General features: G+C 36.3%; 2 protein-coding genes across 6 annotated transcripts in view; one reads left to right on the top strand and one right to left on the bottom strand.

The window, feature by feature from the left end:
- LOC123525491 (PR domain zinc finger protein 10-like) overlaps positions 1–6,897 on the top strand; it is a 34,667-nt gene extending 27,770 nt beyond the window's left edge. For all 3 annotated transcript variants that reach the window (XM_045304582.2, XM_053537822.1, XM_045304583.2), the window contains exon 7: positions 155–6,897. In XM_045304582.2, the coding sequence (XP_045160517.1) occupies positions 155–2,667 (2,513 nt within the window). In that variant the 3' untranslated portion in view covers positions 2,668–6,897. The remainder of the gene's footprint in view (positions 1–154) is intronic.
- Positions 6,898–15,447: 8,550 nt separating this feature from the next.
- The window catches only part of LOC123525494 (serine/threonine-protein kinase Sgk2-like), a 145,750-nt gene continuing 140,747 nt past the window's right edge, over positions 15,448–20,450 (bottom strand). For all 3 annotated transcript variants that reach the window (XM_053537826.1, XM_053537825.1, XM_045304588.2), the window contains one exon: positions 15,448–19,877. Coding sequence is in view for 2 of the 3 variants with exons in the window: in XM_053537825.1 (XP_053393800.1) it covers positions 19,762–19,877 (116 nt within the window). In the remaining variant the exon portion in view is untranslated. The remainder of the gene's footprint in view (positions 19,878–20,450) is intronic.

Genomic DNA, 20,450 nt, shown 5'->3' with positions numbered 1-20,450 from the left:
TTATTAATTGATTGTTTGTATTTTTTATGAAATATCCACATCTCAGTGATTTATTCAGTAACTGTTCTAAAACTGTTTGTTCAGTTCAGTTTGTTTTGTTTGTATAAAATTTTGAATGTACATGATTAAATAATTTTATGTTTTGTATTTGCAGTTGATGACAATAAACTACAGTGTCTGCAGTGTGAAGTTAAATTCTCCGATCAAGATGAAATGGAAAACCATTTTTGTTTTAGCAAAATCAAAGCTCGACGAAAAGGACGTCCAAGAAAATATGTGAAACCCACAAAAACTTGGAGGGCTAAAATGGAGAAAACAAAAATTAAAGAATCTCAGCAACCACAAGACACAAAACTTACCAATATCGTAGAATCTGGTGTGAATACTGAAGCAAACATATCTCCCCCAGTGAAAAGGGGACGTGGCCGTCCAAGGACGAAAGGTTCAATTGTTAAGAATGAGCCGGTTAGAAATACTGAGCAAAATGTGATACAACCGATGGTTCAACATTCTGTTCAACCACTGCAGCAACAAAAACCACAGCAGCATCAGCAGCCGCCCACAGATCATTCGTTGAAGTTTGAAATAGGTCAGGCTTATCACATTAATCCAGATGATGACAATGATGATGATGACGATGATGGTCATCATGTTATGCAGGATCAGAGTTATGACAATGATGTTGATGATCCTTTGTTTGATGAGAAGAAACTTGTTATCACAGAAGATAGACCAAAAAAGAAAAGAGGTCCCAAGTCTTCCAAAACTCCTACAGCTTGCCCTCATTGTGGAGAAACCTTTCAAGCTGAAGCAGCCTTCTATCTACATGTTTATTCTCATACTGGAATAAAACCTTTCATTTGTGAAGTAACAGGTTGTGAGCGTGGATTTTTGTCAAAGTTTAAACTTGAACGCCATAGACTGATCCACACAAGTCCGCGTCACCATAAGTGCTTATATTGTGACAAAAGTTTTAACCGTAAAGACCATTTGAAAAACCATATGATCACTCATGATCCAAATAAGAAAATCTGGAAGTGCGAACTTTGTGGAAAGGAATATTCTTATAGTTTCTCTTACAGGACTCACATGGCCTTCCATGCCGCTGATAGAGGTGAAACTCTAAGCTGCGGTATTTGTAAGAAAAGTTATGAAAACAAAGAACAGCTTCTGTTTCATCTAAAAGTGCACACAGGTGCGAGAGCGGCTAAAAATGCAACAGAAAAAACACATCAGTGCTTTGAATGTGGGAAGAAATTCTTCACAAGAAAAGATGTGAAAAGACACATGATAACGCACACCAAAAAGAAGGATTTTCTTTGTCAGTTTTGTCCTCAAAGATTCGGTAGAAAAGACCATCTCACCCGCCATTTAAGGACTACACATACAGGTGATAATCAGACACCAGGACGGACAAGAAGAAATACTGGAGACAGCGCAACTTCCTCGCCACCAAAACCAAAAAGAGAGCGACAGATATATACCCAGATGGAACCAACTATGGTTCCCCTGCAGATGGCCATACCAGCAATGCAACCTGAGGATATTCAGGAACAGCTGATGAGTGGTGTTGCCGCAGCAAGTCAGTCAGGAAGTATGTCAGCTACATTATTACAAAACTTACAGTATGCCATTAGTCAGACACCTGGACATCATGGTGCAGCAAGAGACATTCAGATTCCGGCTGTGTTGTATGAAGCTGCTGCTGCAGCAAGTGCACAACAACTGCAAGAGCAGCAACAGCAGCAGCAACAACAGCAGCAGCAGCAGCAGCAACAAGCCCAAGCTAGTCAGATTGCCGCTGCTTCAATGAATAATATACAGCCGCCACCTGGAATGCCGACGGTACAACATACCAGTTTGCCCATGCAGTACCAGATTAATGAAAAAGGATATGTTCTGAATAACTCACAGCCAGAGCAAGCGGTTGTTCGTCAAATTCAGGTTTCACCAAACATTGAATACAAACACATCACACAGCAATTACAAGGCAATATGTACATTGCAGCAGTAAGCAATCCGTCCACACTGCAGCATCATCAACAACAGCAACAGCAAGTTCAACAGATACAACTGCAGCAGACGCAACCACAACAACACCAGACGATGTTGTCTGCAGGCAAGATTGAACAACAGCCTATAGAAATAACACGTGCTAATGGAATAGCTGCAGCTCTACAACAGCCTCCAGAATATCAAATTGCCACCGCACAGCCAGTTGCAAGCATGGTTCAGTCTAATTCCACTGTTACAGACCAGAATAACAGAGCCCAAGTATTAATGGCAAGTCCTGTTGACTCCAGGCAAAATCCCCACTCACAGGCATACTCTACACTGCTTGGTTACATGGAGACATTAAGGTTTCTTGAAAACTTGCCAACTAATAACACAAATACGATTCCACTGCAACAACTGCAGGCACTAAATGTGGATATTTCACAAGGTCAAACGGCGCAAATTATACCTGCTCCAGTATATAATACAGTCAGCGGCAGTAATATTCTGAACATTAATCAAGCAGATTTAGCAAAGGGTGTAGTGACGATACAACATCCTCATGCTGCCACAGCCCTTCAGTTAACCCCACAGGACATTAAGAATGTAGTAAGCCTTACTCAGACAGTAACACCTGTACATCATGTTACATACCAACAACAACAGTCTTGATTCTATAAATTGTTATTTATTAACATCCTTTGCATAACTGGCAGCCATATTTGTTATTCCAAAGCATATCTTTCAGAGTAAATAATAGATATAATGATGACATAATGCAACTAATATTAATAAAGAAAAGTGAAATGAATATGTTAACAGATTGTCCAGATGTTTTGAGAAATTGCCTTCTGCAGCAGGAACTAAATGTGACCCTAAAAATCTTGGGAAAAGCAAGTGATTATTATATATTTACATTTATGATATTTTTATCCTAAAAATAGAAATACATGTAGTACTTTTTGAAAATTAAGATGTAAACACTGAAGAATATAGTTAGGAGTGATTTCCTCTTAGTGGATTCTCTTTCAGAGGTTACACTTGCATTTTGTCAGAATCATGGCCTGTTTGGTACTTACAAAATGTGAACTTGCTGGTTAATTTTTATGCCCCCCTGCGAAGAAGGGGGGGTATATTGTTTTGCAGATGTCGGTCTGTACACCAATCCATTTTCGGATGATATCTCAAGAACGCTTGGGCCTAGGATCATGAAAGTTGATAGGGCAGTTGGTCATGACCAGCAGATGACCCCTATTGATTTTGAGATTAGTAGGTCAAAGGTCAAGGTCTCAGTGACCTGGAACAGTTAAACGGTTTCTGGATGATAACTCAAAAATTCTTAGGCCTAGGATCATGAAAGTTGATAGGGAGGTTGGTTATGACCAGCAGATGACCCCTATTGATTTTGAGGTCAGTAGGTCAAAGGTCAAAGTGACTCGGAACAGTTAAAGGGTTTCTGGATGATAGCTCAAGAACCCTTGGGCCTAGGATCATGAAAGTTGATAAGGAGCTTGGTCATGACCAGCAGATGACCCCTATTGATTTTGAGGTCAAAGGTCAAGGTCACAGTGACCCGGAACAGTTAAACGGTATACGGATAACTCAAGAACACTTGGGCCTAGGATCCTGTAAGTTGATAGAAAGGTTAGTCATGACCAGCAGATGACCCGTATTGATTTTGAGGTCAGTAGGCCAAAAGGTCAAGGTCACAGTGACCCGGAACAGTTGAACGGTTTCCGGATGATAACTTGAGAATGCTTGGGCCTAGGACCAAGAAACTTAATAGGGAGGTTGATCATCACCAGCAGACAACCCCTATAGATTTTGAGGTCAAAGGTCACATTGACCTAGAGCAGTAGAACTTTTCGACTGTGACCAAATCATTTCTGTTCCTTGTGCAATTACTGAATGCATCAAGGGGGGCATTTCATGTTCTACGAGCTCTTGTTTTGTTTTTTTTTGGTCCACTTTTTCTTGAATACTGTAAGAGCTATAGCTTAAAAAAAATGTACACTTGTTTATTATCACTAGATTAGTAAGCAGGTCATAACTCTCTCTTGCATTGTTTTTAGAATTATGACCTTTTTAACTTAGAAAATATGTTTTTTTAGCTCACCTGTCACATAGTGACAAGGTGAGCTTTTGTGATCACGCAGCGTCCGTGCGTCCGTCCGTCCGTAAACTTTTGCTTGTGACCACTCTAGAGGTCACATTTTTTGTGGGATCTTTATGAAAGTTGGTCAGAATGTTCATCTTGATGATATCTAGGTCAAGTTCGAAACTGGGTCACGTGCCGTCAAAAACTAGGTCAGTAGGTCTAAAAATAGAAAAACCTTGTGACCTCTCTAGAGGCCATATATTTCAAAAGATCTTCATGAAAATTGGTCAGAATGTTCACCTTGATGATATCTAGGTCAAGTTCGAAAGTGGGTCACGTGCCATCAAAAACTAGGTCAGTAGGTCTAAAAATAGAAAAACCTTGTGACCTCTCTAGAGGCCATATATTTCATTGGATCTTCATGAAAATTGGTCAGAACGTTTATCTTGATGATATCTAGGTCAAGTTCGAAACTAGGTCACATGCCATCTAAAACTAGGTCAGTAGGTCAAATAATAGAAAAACCTTGTGACCTCTCTAAAGGCCATATTTTTCATGGGATCTGTATGAAAGTTGGTCTTAATGTTCATCTTGATGATATCTAGGTCAGGTTTGAAACTGGGTCAACTGCGGTCAAAAACTAGGTCAGTAGGTCTAAAAATAGAAAAACCTTGTTACCTCTCTAGAGGCCATATATTTCATGAGATCTTCATGAAAGTTGGTCAGAATGTTCACCTTGATGATATCTAGGTCAAGTTCGAAAGTGGGTCACGTGCCGTCAAAAACTAGGTCAGTAGGTCAAATAATAGAAAAACCTTGTGACCTCTCTAGAGGCCATATTTTTCATGGGATCTGTATGAAAGTTGGTCTGAATGTTCATCTTGATGATATCTAGGTCAAGTTCGAAACTGGGTCATGTGCGGTCAAAAACTAGGTCAGTAGGTCTAAAAATAGAAAAACCTTGTGACCTCTCTAGAGGCCATACTTATGAATGGATCTCCATACGAATCGGTCAGAATGTTCATCTTGATGATATCTAGGTCAAGTTTGAAACTGGGTCACGTGCCATAAGAAAACTAGGTCAGTAGGTCAAATAATAAAAAAAAACCTTGTGACCTCTCTAGAGGCCATACTTTTCAAGGGATCTGTATGAAAGTTGGTCTGAATGTTCATCTTGATGATATCTAGGTCAGGTTTGAAACTGGGTCAACTGCGGTCAAAAACTAGGTCAGTAGGTCTAAAATTATTAAAATCTTTCGACCTCTCTAGAGGCCATGTTTTTCAATGGATCTTCATGAAAATTGATCTGAATGTTCACCTTGATGATATCTAGGTCAGTTTCGAAACTGGGTCATGTGCTGTCAAAAACTAGGCCAGTAGGGATAAAAATAGAAAAACCTTGTGACCTCTCTAAAGGCCTATTTTTTCATGAGATTTTCATGAAAATTAGTGAGAATGTTCACCTTGATGATATCTAGATAAAGTTCAAAACAGGGTCACATACCTTCGAAAACTAGGTCAATAGGTCAGATAATAGAAAAACCTTGTGACCTCTCTTTGAGACCATATTTTTCAATGGATCTTCATGAAAATTGGTCAGAATTTTTATCTTGATAATATCTAGGTCAAGTTCAAAACTGGGTCACATGAGCTCAACAACTAGGTCACTATGTCAAATAATAGAAAAAACGACGTCATACTCAAAACTGGGTCATGTGGGAAGAGGTGAGCGATTCAGGACCATCATGGTCCTCTTGTCTTGGTTATTTTTTTGTTTAGGTCCACATTTCTTGAATACTGTAGCTTTGAGACTTTATATGTGCTTTGTCATCAATGGGTGAGTAAGGAGACAAAGAAGCATGCATAACTCTTCCTGCATGTTTCCTTACATCAAGCACATACAGATGAGGGAACCCCAGGGAGTACTAGGCTTGCTTCATAAAGTCATCTGTCCATACACAATGTATCACAACAGTGTATAAAACTCTTCCAGCACCTAAATATAAAAATTTAACCAAACTTTAGAAAGAGTCAGAAAAAGATGGCACACCTGTACAAATGTTTCAATTTTGCAGTCTCAGTATAGAAAAATCATGAAATTTTGAAAGATGAAAATAGAAGTGATCTGAAGAAATATAATTTTCCCTTTAACTAGAAATAAATTAGCCCTTATTTCATTTGTTAGCTACCGTTTTTGTAAAGTGGTGTATATATTGGTTCCATTGAAGATTAAAACGTAATTGTGATGAAGTTGTAAATTTGTGTTAAGATTATCTGTGGGAATATGATTCAGTGGTGCCATGTTTAGTAACCATGAACTTGTTTATAATTTGTTCTATCATCCCTATTCATAATACTGAAAATAACCTTCCAAAGTTGTACTTTTCTGATTACTGAGAATTTTTTAGTAATATACAGGTACACATTAAAGTCAGATAAGAACTTATTAAAACATTTTGTATCTGTGTTAGCATATTTCTGTGCAATATTACAAAAAAAGAAAGAAAATGGCTTCATAATTTTTAAATGATTTATACAGTTTATAGACTGGATCTAACTAAATTATGTTGTATACTAGAACATATTTAATTTTATTTTTGATTGCATATCTTCAAAACTTGAAAATACAAATTCTCATGATTCTCACAAGCTGGTTAGGTGGGGCACTGTGTATTTTAATGAAATGAAATTAGCCATTGCTGTATTTATGTAGCTGATTTCACATCAAATAATAATATTTTTGTTTCAGTTATAAAAAAGAAATAGTTATCTTGCAATTTTTTTCAATAAAAGTTGCATATATATTTAGTGTTCTTGTGTTTTTAGCTCACCAGAGCTCAAGTTGAACTATTATGATCACCCTGTGTCCGACTTCATCAATATGACCGTTAACACACTAAGGTCACAATTTTAATTAAACTGACAGAATATCACACTGGATAAAGTCTTGGACAAATACATTACTGGGTCTGCTGAGGTCAAGAACAAGGTCACTAGGTCAGTTAATAGGAAAACATAGTTAACTCTCTGGAGGCCACATTTTATACCTCACCTGTATGATACTTTGTTAGAATGTTTGTCTCTATGAAATCAATGACAAGATCAAAACTAGGTCACTAGGTCAAATCATAGAAAAACATTAACACTCTAGTGGCCACATTTTCTGTTTGACCTTAAAACTTTATAAAGAATGTGAAATCAAGGTCAAGTTTAAAACTTGATGACCAGTGTTTGAAAGCTAGGACACTATTAGGTTAAATTATAGAAAAACATTAACACTCTAGAGGCCACATTTTCTGTTTGACCTTAAAACTTTATAAAGAATGTCTGTGAAATCAAGTTCAAGTTTAAAACTTGGTTACCAGTGTTTGAAAGCTGCGTAGGACACTATTAGGTTAAATCATAGAAAAACCTTGTTAGCACTCTAGATTTTTCTGTTTGATCTTTTTGAAACTTTGTCAGAATGTTTGTCTGTATGAAATCTAGGTTAGATGCAGAGGTTAATTTCATATAGGAACACGTACATGTAATAAATCCCTTCTTTTTTGTCGAGCCCGCTTGCGGAAGCGAAGACATAGTTGTCCAAATGGTGGTTCGGTGTATGTGTGTCATTACGTCCGTCCAGATTTGTTTGTCCCTACAATAACTGACATGCATGGAGCAATCTCGTTCATATTTGGCATGAATATTAACCTCAGTGAGACAGAGTGTCATGTGCAGACTGCAGGTTCCTTTCTCAAAGGTCAAGGTCACAGAGGTCAAAGGTCATGTCAGATCTTGTCTGGCCCATAACTTTGACATGCATTGAGGAATCTTGTTTATATTTGGCATGAATGTTTAACTCAATGAGACAGACTATCTCAAAGGTCAAGGTCACAGTTAGGGGTCAAAGGGCAGACTCGACATGTTGCCCGTAGACATCTTGTTTTACAGGTACAGTTGAATGTGTAGGGCTATCTTTTGTGTACTAGTATAGCTTGCAATGTTTTGAATTTTTACACTTCAGACACTTATTCAGAAGGAAATTTTATATATTTGTATACCTTTACAAATATGAAATTTCAGTAACTGTTGTTTGTCAAATTTGTCATTCAGTATTTCAGTAGTAATTCATTGTCCCAATGGCAGCACCCCAGACATCTATGCAGGGCTCACACTGTCGGTTGCCATTATTGCCATTTGTGATTATTTTATCTAAATGGCAGATATTTTATTTTGGTAGCAGAAACTTATGATTATTTTATTCCACTGCTACATTACCAATGGTCACATGTTGCCGTCAGCCAGTTGCAGAAAACGATTTGAGAACTTTAAACTACCAGTACTGAAACATGTCAAGTTTTCAAAAATACTTCTCATAGACTGTACATGCATTTAGAACCAGCTGGTTCACGGAACATTGAAAAATACGTGTATGGCTGATAATGTAATTATTTAATACACTTGATAAGTAACAGTGCTACAAGGTTAACAAACCATTATTTTGAAAAGTTGAAACCTTTAAAAGTGAAATCAAAATTTGGTCATTTTCCCTTTAGTTTTATCATTGTCTTTAAATTTCTTCGGGAATTTTGAAATCTTGTGAAAATTCTTTACAGACATATAAATGTACCAGTACATGTTGTTAAAAATGTACATCTTGTTAATACCGGTAAGACTTTAGTATAACTGAAATGACTATGCAGGCAAATGTGCCAGCTTTATTGATATCTGACTTTATGAGAATGTAAGCCGTTGCAACATCTGTTTAAAACATATGGGACAAAAATGTAACTATTGAGAAAACAATTTTTTGAACTTATTCGGCACCAGACTAGTACTTTGTATGAGAAACTAAGATTCAACAAACCTTTATTATTTGATTGCAGATAATAGTACATAAATTTTATATTATTGGCTTTTTCTGCAGCTAGACTGAGATGTGGTGCAAAATAAAAAATGCTATTGTTCTTGAACAAAGGGAGATAATACAAAAAATAACTTGTTTAAAGTGCTAGCTGAATTACAGTCTAAATAAATATTTTTTTATTAATTTTTTTCTTCATAGATAATTATATGCCTGTACTAAACAAATTGATTAAAATTAATCAGTTGGAGAACCCTGTCAAGTTTCATTCCTAATAGTTTATAAGAAGAATGCTTCAAGTGTAAAATATTGGACACATTATATTTTTCACAACAACTGTTTTTGCATTCCCAAAGTGGAAGAGGAGAACCAATATATCAAAACAAGATGGCCCTAGGTCGCTCAACTGAGTAACACACCATAAAAGTGTAAACATGTTTGACCTAGTGATTTCATGAAGACAAATATTCTGACCAATTTTCATTAAGACGACCAAAATCGTGGCCTCTTGTGTGTAAACAAGCATTTTCTGTTATTTGACCTAGTGATCTTGTTTTTGACCCCACATGACCCAGATTAAAACTCATCCAAGATTTCATGAAAACAAACATTCTGACAAAGTTTTGGGAAGATTGGATAAAAAAAGTGGCCTCTAGAGTGTAAAAAAAGCTTTTCTTTTAACATTACCTAGTTCTTGACCCCATGTGATCCAGATTCGAAATCGTTCAAGACTTCACAATAACAAACTTTCTGACCAAGATTTATGAAATAGAATAAAAAATGTGGCCCCTAGAGTGTAAACAAGCTTTTCCTTTAATTTGACCTGGTGACCTAGTATTTGATCCCATGTGACCCAGATAAAAACTGATCTGAAATTTCATGGAGACAAACATTCTGACTAAGTTCTATGCACATCAAATGAACAAGAGGACCATGATGGTCCTGAATCGCTCACCTGCCCCCACATGAACTGAGTATGACGTCGTTTTTTTCTATTATTTGACATTGTGACCTAGTTTTTGAGCTCATGTGACATACTTCTGAACTTGACCTAGATATCATCAAGATAAAAATTCTGACCGATTTTCATGAAGATCCGTTGAAAAATATGGCCTCTAGAGAGGTCAAAAGGTCTTTCTATGTTGAGACCTAGTGACCTAGTTTTTGACCGCAGTTGACCCGGTTTCAAACTTGACCTAGATATCATCAAGATGAACATTCAGACCAACTTTCATACAGATCCCTTGAAAACTATGCCCTATAGAGTGATTACAAGGTTTTTCTATTATTTGACTGCATGTGACCCAGTTTCACACTTCACCTAGATATTATCAAGATGAACATTCTGACCAATTTTCATGCAGATCCCATGAAAAATATGGCCTCTACAGAGGTCACAAGATTTTTCTATTATTTGACATACTGACCTAGTTTTTGACCGCACGTGACCCAGTTTCGAACTTGACCTACATATCATCAAGATGAACATTCTGACAGATTTTCATACAGATCCCATGAAAAATATGACCTCCACAGAGGCCACAAGGTTTTTCTATTATTTGACCTAATGACCTAGTTTTGGACTGCACATGACCCAGTTTCAAACTTGACTTAGATATCATCAAGGTAAACATTCTGACCAATTTTCATGAAGATCCCATGAAAAATATGGCCTCTAGGGAGGTCACAAGAATTTTCTATTTTTAGACCTACTGACCTAGTTTTGGACCGCAGTTGACCAAATTTCAAACTTGACCTAGATATCATCAAGATGAACATTCTGACCAATTTTCATGCAGATCCCATGAAAAATATGACCTCCAGAGAGGTCACAAGGATTTTTTATTATTTGACCTACTGACCTAGTTTTTGATGGCACGTGACCCAGTTTCGAACTTGACCTAGACATCATCAAGGTGAACATTCTGACCAACTTTCATAAAGATCCCATTAAAAATGTGACCTCTAGAGTGGTCACAAGTTTACGGACGACGGACGCCGCGCAATCACAATAGCTCACCTTGTCACTTTGTGACAGGTGAGCTCAAAATGCAGCCCCTATTACATACACAAGGATTTGACCAGGTGACCTAGTTTTTAACCCCAGATGACCCAGATTTGAGCTCAACCTGGATTTCATCAACACAAACATTCTGATCAATTCTCATGAGTTTCAAACTTAAAATGTGGTCTCTAGAGTGTTAACAAGATTTTCTGGCCTACTGACCTAGTTTTTGACCCCACATTACCCAAATTCAATTCAGGCCTATAAATCAACATAAAAATTCTGATTTAAGTTTCATGAAGATAGGGTCATAAATGTGGCCTCTAGAATGTTAACAAGTTTTTTCTTTGATTTGACAGGATAACCTTGTTTTTGACAACACACGACCCAGTTTTGAATTTGACTTAGAGATCATTAAGACAAACATTCTGACAAAGGTTCATAAAGACTGAGTCACAACTATGCCTCTAGTGTTAACAAGCTTTTCCTTTGATTTGACCGGTGGTTGACCTAGTTTTTGACCCTACATGACTCAGATTCAAATTTGACCTAGAGGTCATCAAGACAAACATTCAGACCAATTCTCATAAACATTCTGACCAACACTCAGAGTTTCAAACATTCTGACCAAGTTTCATGACGATAGGGACATAAATGTGGCCTCTAGCGTGTTAACAAGATTTTCCTTTGATCTGGCCTACTGACCTAGTTTTTGACCCCACATGACCCAGTTTGAAATTGACCTAGAGATCATCAAGACAAACATTCTGACCAAGTTTCATAAAGATTGGTTCACAGCTGTGACCTCTAGAATGTCAACAAGGCAAATGTTGAAGGACAATACACGACGGACAATGACCGGTCACAATAGCTCACCTCGAGCTAAACAAGAGGACCATGATGGTCCTGAATCACTCACCTGTCCCCTCGTGACCAAGTTTTGAACTGAGTATGACGTCGTTTTTTCTATTATTTGACATAGTGACCTAGTTTTTGAGCTATTTGACCCAGTTTCAAACTTGACCTAGATGTCATCAAGATGAATATTCAGACCAACTTTCATACAGATCCCATGAAAAATTTGGCCTCTAGAGAGGTCACAAGGTTTTTCTTTTATTTGACCTACTGACCTAGTTTTTGAAGACACATGACCCAGTTTCAAACTAAATATAGATATCATCAAGGTGAACATTCTGACTAACTTTCATGAAGATCCATTGAAAAGTATGGCCTCTAGAGAGGTCACAAGGTTTTTCTATTTTTAGACCTACTGACCTAGTTTTGGACTGCACTTGACCCAGTTTCGAAACTGACCTAGATATCATCAAGACGGACAATCAGACCAACTTTCATATAGATCCCATGAAAAATAGGGCCTCTAGAGAGGTCACAAGTTTTTTTTATTATTTGACCTACTGACCTTGTTTTTGATGGCACATGACCCAGTTTCGAAACTGAACTAGATATCATCAAGTTGAACATTCTGAATAACTTTCATGAAGATCCATTGAAAAGTGTGGCCTCTAGAGAGGTCACAAGGTTTTTCTATTTTTAGACCTACTGACCTAGTTTTGGACTGCACGTGACCCAGTTTCGAACTTGACCTAGATATCATCAAGATGAACATTTTGACCAACTTTCATAAAGACCCCATGTAAAATGTGACCTCTAGAGTGGTCACAAGCAAAAGTTTACGCATGGACGACAGACGCTGCCTGATCACGAAAACTCACCTTGTCCCTTTGTGACAGGTGAGCTAAAAAAACTCAGTCAGTTGTCACATGATGGTGACTGTAGTTATACAGTAGTGGCGGTTCTTAGCAAGGCTTAAATATATTTCAATTTTGTTGTTACAACTCACCACAACAGATGCAGGCAACTTTGCTCATCAGCTGTCAGCCTGTAACACATACTTCCCTTAAAGTGTCGGTAAATTGTTTCCTTCAAGTCGGTTAGTCAGACCTCTTTGTCCGTTATTGTCCATTTATTTTCTGATAAATACTTTGGTATTGACTTGGCAAACTTCATGGGACATTTGCTTGAATAACCCCTATGGTTTTTCGGACTGCTAGGTCAAAGGTGTTTGTGACAGCCTGAAAAATCTAAATAAGGTAGGTCAGTTATAATGACCTTAAGACTAAAAGTGGTTTCTGATCAAGAAGTGAGAACATCTAGTGTCTACAGTTTAAACTTAAGGGGATGATGGCTGCCTGTGGTCAGTATCAGCTTACAGATATTTACAATCAAATGTGTAATTCTATGATGAAAATAAGTCAACTTGCAAACTTGTATGTTTTTTACGAGGGTGGCATATAGTAACTGCAGCATCAGTCTGTTCTTTAGTTTGTCCCAATTTTGGGTAAGGTCTGTTACTTTGTCAAGGGATTTTATTACTAGGCACAAATGTTCCCTAAAATGAGACAATGGGTCATGTACAAGAACCTGACCCCTAGCTCAAAGATCAAGGTCACACTTGGAGGTCAAAAGTCATCAGGGTTTTTTCTGTCTGGTACGTAACGCAACCATCCATCTGGGGATTTTAATATTATTTGGCACAAATGGTTCCCATAATTGAATAATGTGTTGTGCACAACACCCACATCCCTAACTCGGACGTAAATGTCACACTTGGGAGGTCAAAGTTCAATATGGCTTTTCCCTGTCATGTCAAGAACATACAGGTTATAAAAAACTTGACCAAACTTTTACCTAGATATTACGTATCAGTTACTACTTCTATTTTTTTTTGCATATATCCAAAACATTCAACAGAGTTGTGCTAAATACAAGGGTTTTATTTTTGATCACCTGAACAAAAGGTTATGGGTAAGCAATTGGTAAATGCAGATGGTCTGGCACCAGTCATCCAGATTTATCTGTGACCCAGAGGTCAAAATATTAATCAATTTTTGGAACTTGTCAGTTACACTTGCCTTAATAATCTTGGACTTCAGGTGAAAAACCAGTCAAATCATGAACAAGAGCACCATGATAGTCCATGAAACGCTCACCTGTTCCCAGACCCTTTGAGTAGGGACGGTTTTTTCTATTATTTGACATAGTGACCTAGTTTTTGAGTCATGTGACCCAGTTTTGAACTTGACCTAGATATTATCAAGATAAAAATTCTGACCAATTTTCATGAAGAAAAATATGGCCTCTAGAGAGGTCAATAGATTTTAATAATTTTAAACCTACTGACCTTGTTTTTGACCGCAGTTAACCCAGTTTCAAACTTGACCTATATATCATCAAGATAAACATTCAGACCAACTTTCATACAGACCCCCATGAAAAATATGGCCTCTAGAGAGGTCACAACGTTTTTCCATTATTTGACCTACTGACCTACTTTTTGAAAGCACGTGACCCATTTTCGAACCTGACCTAGATATCATCAAGATGAACATTCTGACCAATTTTTTTGGAGATCCATTCAAAAGTATGGCCTCTAGAGAGGTCACAAGGTTTTTCTATTTTTAGACCTACTGACCTAGTTTTGGACTGCACATGACCCAGTTTCGAATTTGACCTAGATATCATCAAGATGAACATTCAGACCAACTTTCATACAGATCCCATGAAAAATATGGCAGTTAGAGTGGTCACAAGGTTTTTCTATTATTTGACCTACTGACCTAGTTTTTGAGGGCACGTGACCCACTTTCGAACTAGAGCTAGATATCATCAAGATGAACATTCAGACCAACTTTCATACAGATCCCATGAAAAATATGGCCTTTAGAGAGGTCACAAGATTTTTCTATTATTTGACCTACTGACCTAGTTTTTCAAGGCACATGACCCACTTTCAAACTTGACCTAGATATCATCAAGGTGAACATTCTGACCAATTTTCATGAAGATCTTGTGAAATATATGGCCTCTAGAGAGGTCACAAGGTTTTTCTATTTTTAGACCTACTGACCTAGTTTTTGACCGCACATGACCCAGTTTCGAACTTGACCTAGATATCATCAAGGTGAACATTCTGACCAATTTTCATAAAGACCCCATGAAAAATGTGACCTCTAGAGTGGTCACAAGCAAAAGTTTATGCACGGACGACGGACACTGCACGATCACAAAAGCTCACCTTGTCACTTTGTGACAGGTGAGCTAAAAACTGTAACATTCTATATGTAGAGGCCACATTTCACACAAGACCTTCATGAAAACTATTGTCTCTCTTAAATATGTCAGCGTCGAAACTAGATCACCTGGGATCAAAAACTAGGTCACTACGTCAAATTAACGAAAAACCTGTTAACACTGTAGAATCAAGATTTTCTGTCTGATCTTCATGAGATATGGTTGGTGTATTTTCTTTATTATAACCATGTCAGGTTTAAAACAAGGTCATCTTTGATCAAAATATACATCAAAAGGTCAACAAACAGTATAGAGTAAAACTTTTTTAATTCTCATGGATGGGCATTTTCTACCTAATCTAGATGATATTTTTTTTCTATATTTGTACTATCTAAAATGAATGACAAAAACTTCTATTTCACAGTAAATTTTATTTCTAGCATATTTCAGCCAGTTCCGACACAGTCAGACCAGGCATTGTTCATAATTATACAACAACAGATTTTATAATACTCTACTGTTCATAAAAGTTTGATATATACATCAACAACTTGTAAAAATTGTAAGTTAACAAGATACATGTAAATATAACAATCTGCTTGCAGAAAGCTTAAAGGAATTGTAAAATATATACAATGTAGACGCAAAAATATTCAGAGAATTACTAAGTAAAAAAAAAAATGAAATTGTGTTTACTAGCTGTTCCTAGAAAAAATCCACTGGTTTAAAAGCAATTATAAAGTTACAGTGTCTGCACTCTTGAATCACCAATCATATATTCAAAAATCAGAATCTGTTTTTCAAAGTTAATGAACAAAAACAATAAATGCAATATTCTTTTGTGATTTTTATTCAAATCAAAGGCCTGAATGGCCTGAGTCGGCTAATGATTGATGTACTGACAGTATAGTCTACCAGTTTCAGTTTGTTTTTAGTTTTTTTCTTAAAATTTCATAAAACAGCTCGATATTTACCCAAAATATTATATCCGGATACGATTACACTTTTCTCCAGTTTGAACAATATATTTTACAAATTGTGATGATACGAAGACATTTAGCAGCAATTGGCAGTATCTGACATTGACGTTTATGGTTAAATTACCTCTTATTTAAATCTTTTCATAAAAAAGTTGTTTCGTTTCGCCAAACATAGACGATCTACTTTCGATTTCAAAAACTACAAGAAAATACAATTTAATGTTTCGCCGATTTGTTTATTTCTCGAAAAATAAGAATTAAAATCATTTTTAATATCAGCAGTAACTAAACAAACCAGTAAGAGCTTCTTCTTCCGATAATTTATCCGTTTACTGACTGCAAAATTCAACCCACGCAAAGTTTATAGAAATCATACGATGCGTGTTTACGTTCAATGTGGGAGAATAAAGGCTGATCGGCTATGTTACCTAACGCATCCAGACGATTCAGATTTTGTTTTTAAAAAAGCATTGTGTGCGTTTCTGTAATTTTATATACGTTTTTATACGCTTAGAAATTATTAGACATGCGTATTTGCATTATTTCTATACGTAATTTACGCTAATACGCATCTTATCTGGAGCCCTGCTGGAACTATTTTTTGTCTTTCGCTGGATATTACCCAAGCTTTGTAAGCCTGCGCAATTCTTAAAATGCACATTATGCTTAATGAGTTACATTCGAGAATTGCACAATTACAAGTCATAAATATGACAGATTACATCGTATATTGGTCATAGCAAAGGGAATTGACACAACTTTACTTCATTCATGCAGTGAACTGTTTGAAATTTGAGAAATCTAATGGAACTACATCCCTTCACATGTTATTCGGTCCATTTAGAGAATCGTTGGATAGCAAGGACTCGTCAAAAGACTTTCAGCCTTTAGCCGACTCAATAAAATCAATGATTACAGAAAGTATTTCGAAGGATCTGTAAACAACATAAAACTCGAACAAAAAGGGACCCTTAACATATTGTACATTATATTTGTCAGAAAAATATGTTTAGTAATAAGTATTTATCAGCACAAGTCATTTAGGCTTCCACTGCAAGCACTGGTACATAATACATGTATATTATACATGTACATTCAAACAATAACTATGATTATGCTTAAATATGAATGAATATAATGATCTATGAAATATTAAACAACAACATTTCACTGTTTCAATCCCTGTTGGCCAGTAATTATGATTAAAACACAAATTAATAGCATTATTAGGAAATATTTACAAGAAGAAAGGAAAGTGTAGGAGGATTATAATTCAGATGTACAGACTTTTACATGATACTTCTGTCTTCCTGCTTAGCTATAGTTTTGTTAAATGACAAGGATTTTGCTTAAAACTGGCAGGAATGAAAGTATTTTATGCTTGAACTTACAAAGTTTCAGCAGAGCTGCCAGACTGACAATGAAGTCCTGTTGTATACACCGCTGACTTCAGATATATATGAATAATAGCAATACTTTTTTTCACAAGAATTTTTAGTCTTCATAATTTACTCCATTTTTAAAGTTGACAACTGACAATTATTCTATCAACTTACTAAAGTACAAAATATAACATTTAGTTTTTTCTTCAGAAGCCTTAGATTTTTAAACACTCCAGATTTCTGGTACAGCAAAGCACAGCTCACTTTGTGGGGAGGGGGGCACCGTGACTCATTTGAGCAGGTCAGGTGAACCCAAAACCCCAGGAAACTCAAGCATTTTGTTCATCCTTTTGTGACTGAGAGTAATCAGTGTTTTACTGTTGCTAACTGTCAAAATCCTAGAAAAAAGGGAATTATACTGCATAAACTAAATTCTCTGACTGTCTATATTTAACTTAATCCCCTGCCTGAATACACTGATACTACCATTTAATGCATATATACAGTAAATGCAAAACAATGAGGTCCGTCCTACAAAAAGAATTGCCATAAACAGTGTGTTTTATGACCATCATAAAGGAATGTAATGTTTTAAGTTCGGTAAATCTGGAATGTATCTTGCAAAACAACTTGTTTCCCTCCCTTACAAAACAAGGGCATAAGTAACAACTTCCTTCCCTCCTTACAAAACAAGGGCAATAGAAACAACTTGCTTCCCCCCTTACAAAACAAGGGCAGTAGAAACAACTTGCTTCCCTCCTTACAAAACAAGGGCAGTAGAAACAACTTGCTTCCCTCCTTACGAAACTACGGCAACAGAAACAACTTGCTTCCCTCCTTACAAAACAAGGGCAACATAAACAACTTGCTTCCCTCCTTACAAAACAAGGGCAACAGAAACAACTTGCTTCCCTCCTTACAAAACAAGGGCAATAGAAACAACTTGCTTCTCTCCTTACAAAACAAAGGCAATAGAAACAGCTTGTTTTGCTCCTTACAAAACAAGGGCAACAGAAACAACTTGTTTCCCTCCTTACAAAACAAGGGCAATAGAAACAACTTGTTTCCCTCCTTAAAAAACTAAAGAGCAACAGAAACAACTAGACACAACTGATATGAAGGGTCAGAACACAAGATACATATACACTTAAGATGCATATATACTAAACAGATAAATTTGTTCTGTTCAAGTGATTATTGATACATATATTAACTGTTGGCCACATTTTTTCATTGCCTATGAAGCTACTAAGTCTAAAACAGCATTAGTTTTTGTCCATTTTATATCAATGTCTGCAACACCGGTTTCATTAAATGATAAACGGCACTTTCAGGAAAAAAAACCTACTACGTGTATATTGTAATAAATGTATAAACTAAACTTAGCACCTTTTGACCACTTAACACTTAGTTCTGACAAGGCAGTGAACAAAAATCTACAGAAATACCAGGGTACCTCAATTTTAATCTTTGAACATAAAATTAATGGGTATTTTATTGCTTAATTTGGATTTAATTTTGTGAATTGACGCTACCATGAAATTCATGACAATTAGTCACCCACAAAAATTAATAATTTCACAGTATTAGTGAGAAGACTTAGAATAAATGAACACAGGGGTCAATTATCTTACTAGCTAAATATTTCCAAACTACATGTCTGCCATTTTGAACTAATGATAACTGACCAGTGCTGTGCTTTTTTATATATATATATATTGGCAATAAAATGCTTTTAATTAACTCAAAAAGAGACATACGACATGCTTAATCAAACACTGTACAATGGATACATAACAAATGAATAATGAGTGATTTGTGTGCTTGTGTATTCTGAAAGACATTGACACAGTATAAAATACTGCGTGATTCAATCAATTTATCATAAAAAATCACAGCACTCCAAAAACAAAACCCAGAAAAAATGAAGAAAAACTGTATAAAACAAATCTCAACCACATTAACATGATATGGTTACTTCAACTTTTTTTAAAAACTCAAAATGTTCTAAATAAACATAATTCTTTGAAAATATTCAAAATCTTCGCACATTCCTCCAGGTCAACAGCCTAGAAACATCTTCTGAGTAAAAGTTGCACAAAATACACAACAAAATATCATCACACATGTTGTCTGTATCACAAAATGCTGTTCATTTTGATTCACAAATGATTTCGCATCTTTAAATAACTAGAACACCAACAGCCTCACTTTGGTAAAGCAGTGTCAAGGTCACTTTACCCATAATGCTGTCTGCTTCACTAGCACAATTTTGCATAGGAACATAAGACTGGTTTTATTTTTGTGTTTTTTTGGCTGACTATAAAATTGACTGGCACAAACACAGACTGGTTCATTATTTTTCAGCTAAATGCATCCTCTGCTGGTGGGACATAAGAAAATCCCTGAAACATACAGTCTGCTTCCATAACACTTGCACTAACCATCTTGTTTAGGCCAGGAGACTTCCCAACTGATGCTGAAATGAAGAAATTTTATTGAATAAGCAAAGAAATTTAAACAACAGAATCTTAAATGACCATTTTCTCATGACATCACATATAACAATGATCATCTTTTTTAAATGCTTAGTAAGGGCAAATAAAGTCAATTCATCAATAAACAAGATTTCATTGGTTCATACAAGGTTTTCCACTATGATATAACAAGTCTTTCAGATTAAGTCAAAATCCATGAAAAGAAAATGAAATCACAAGCAAGGCTATATTCTACAAATAAGAATGAATTGTCTCCCTTTACCCATCAAGTTTATTAAGCCCGCACAAGTCAATCGTTGAAAGTGAAATATTCCCTCTGAGAGTGTTTTGTTTTTTGTTTGGTTAACGCCGTTTTTCAACAGTATTTCAGTCATGTAACGGCGGCATTAACCCTAACAGTGTTCCTGATTCTGTACCAGTACAAACCTGTTCTCCGCAAGATACTGCCAACTTCCACATGAATCAGATGGTGGAGACTAATGATATCAGACACAATGTCGTTTATCAAATGTCACGGAGAACATACGCCCGCCGAGGATCGAACTCGCGACCCA

The sequence above is a fragment of the Mercenaria mercenaria genome, chromosome 3 (assembly GCF_021730395.1).
Source record: "Mercenaria mercenaria strain notata chromosome 3, MADL_Memer_1, whole genome shotgun sequence".
NCBI lineage: Eukaryota > Metazoa > Mollusca > Bivalvia > Venerida > Veneridae > Mercenaria > Mercenaria mercenaria.
Note: the sequence above shows the minus strand (reverse complement) of the source record. Positions and strands in the feature narration are given on the sequence as shown.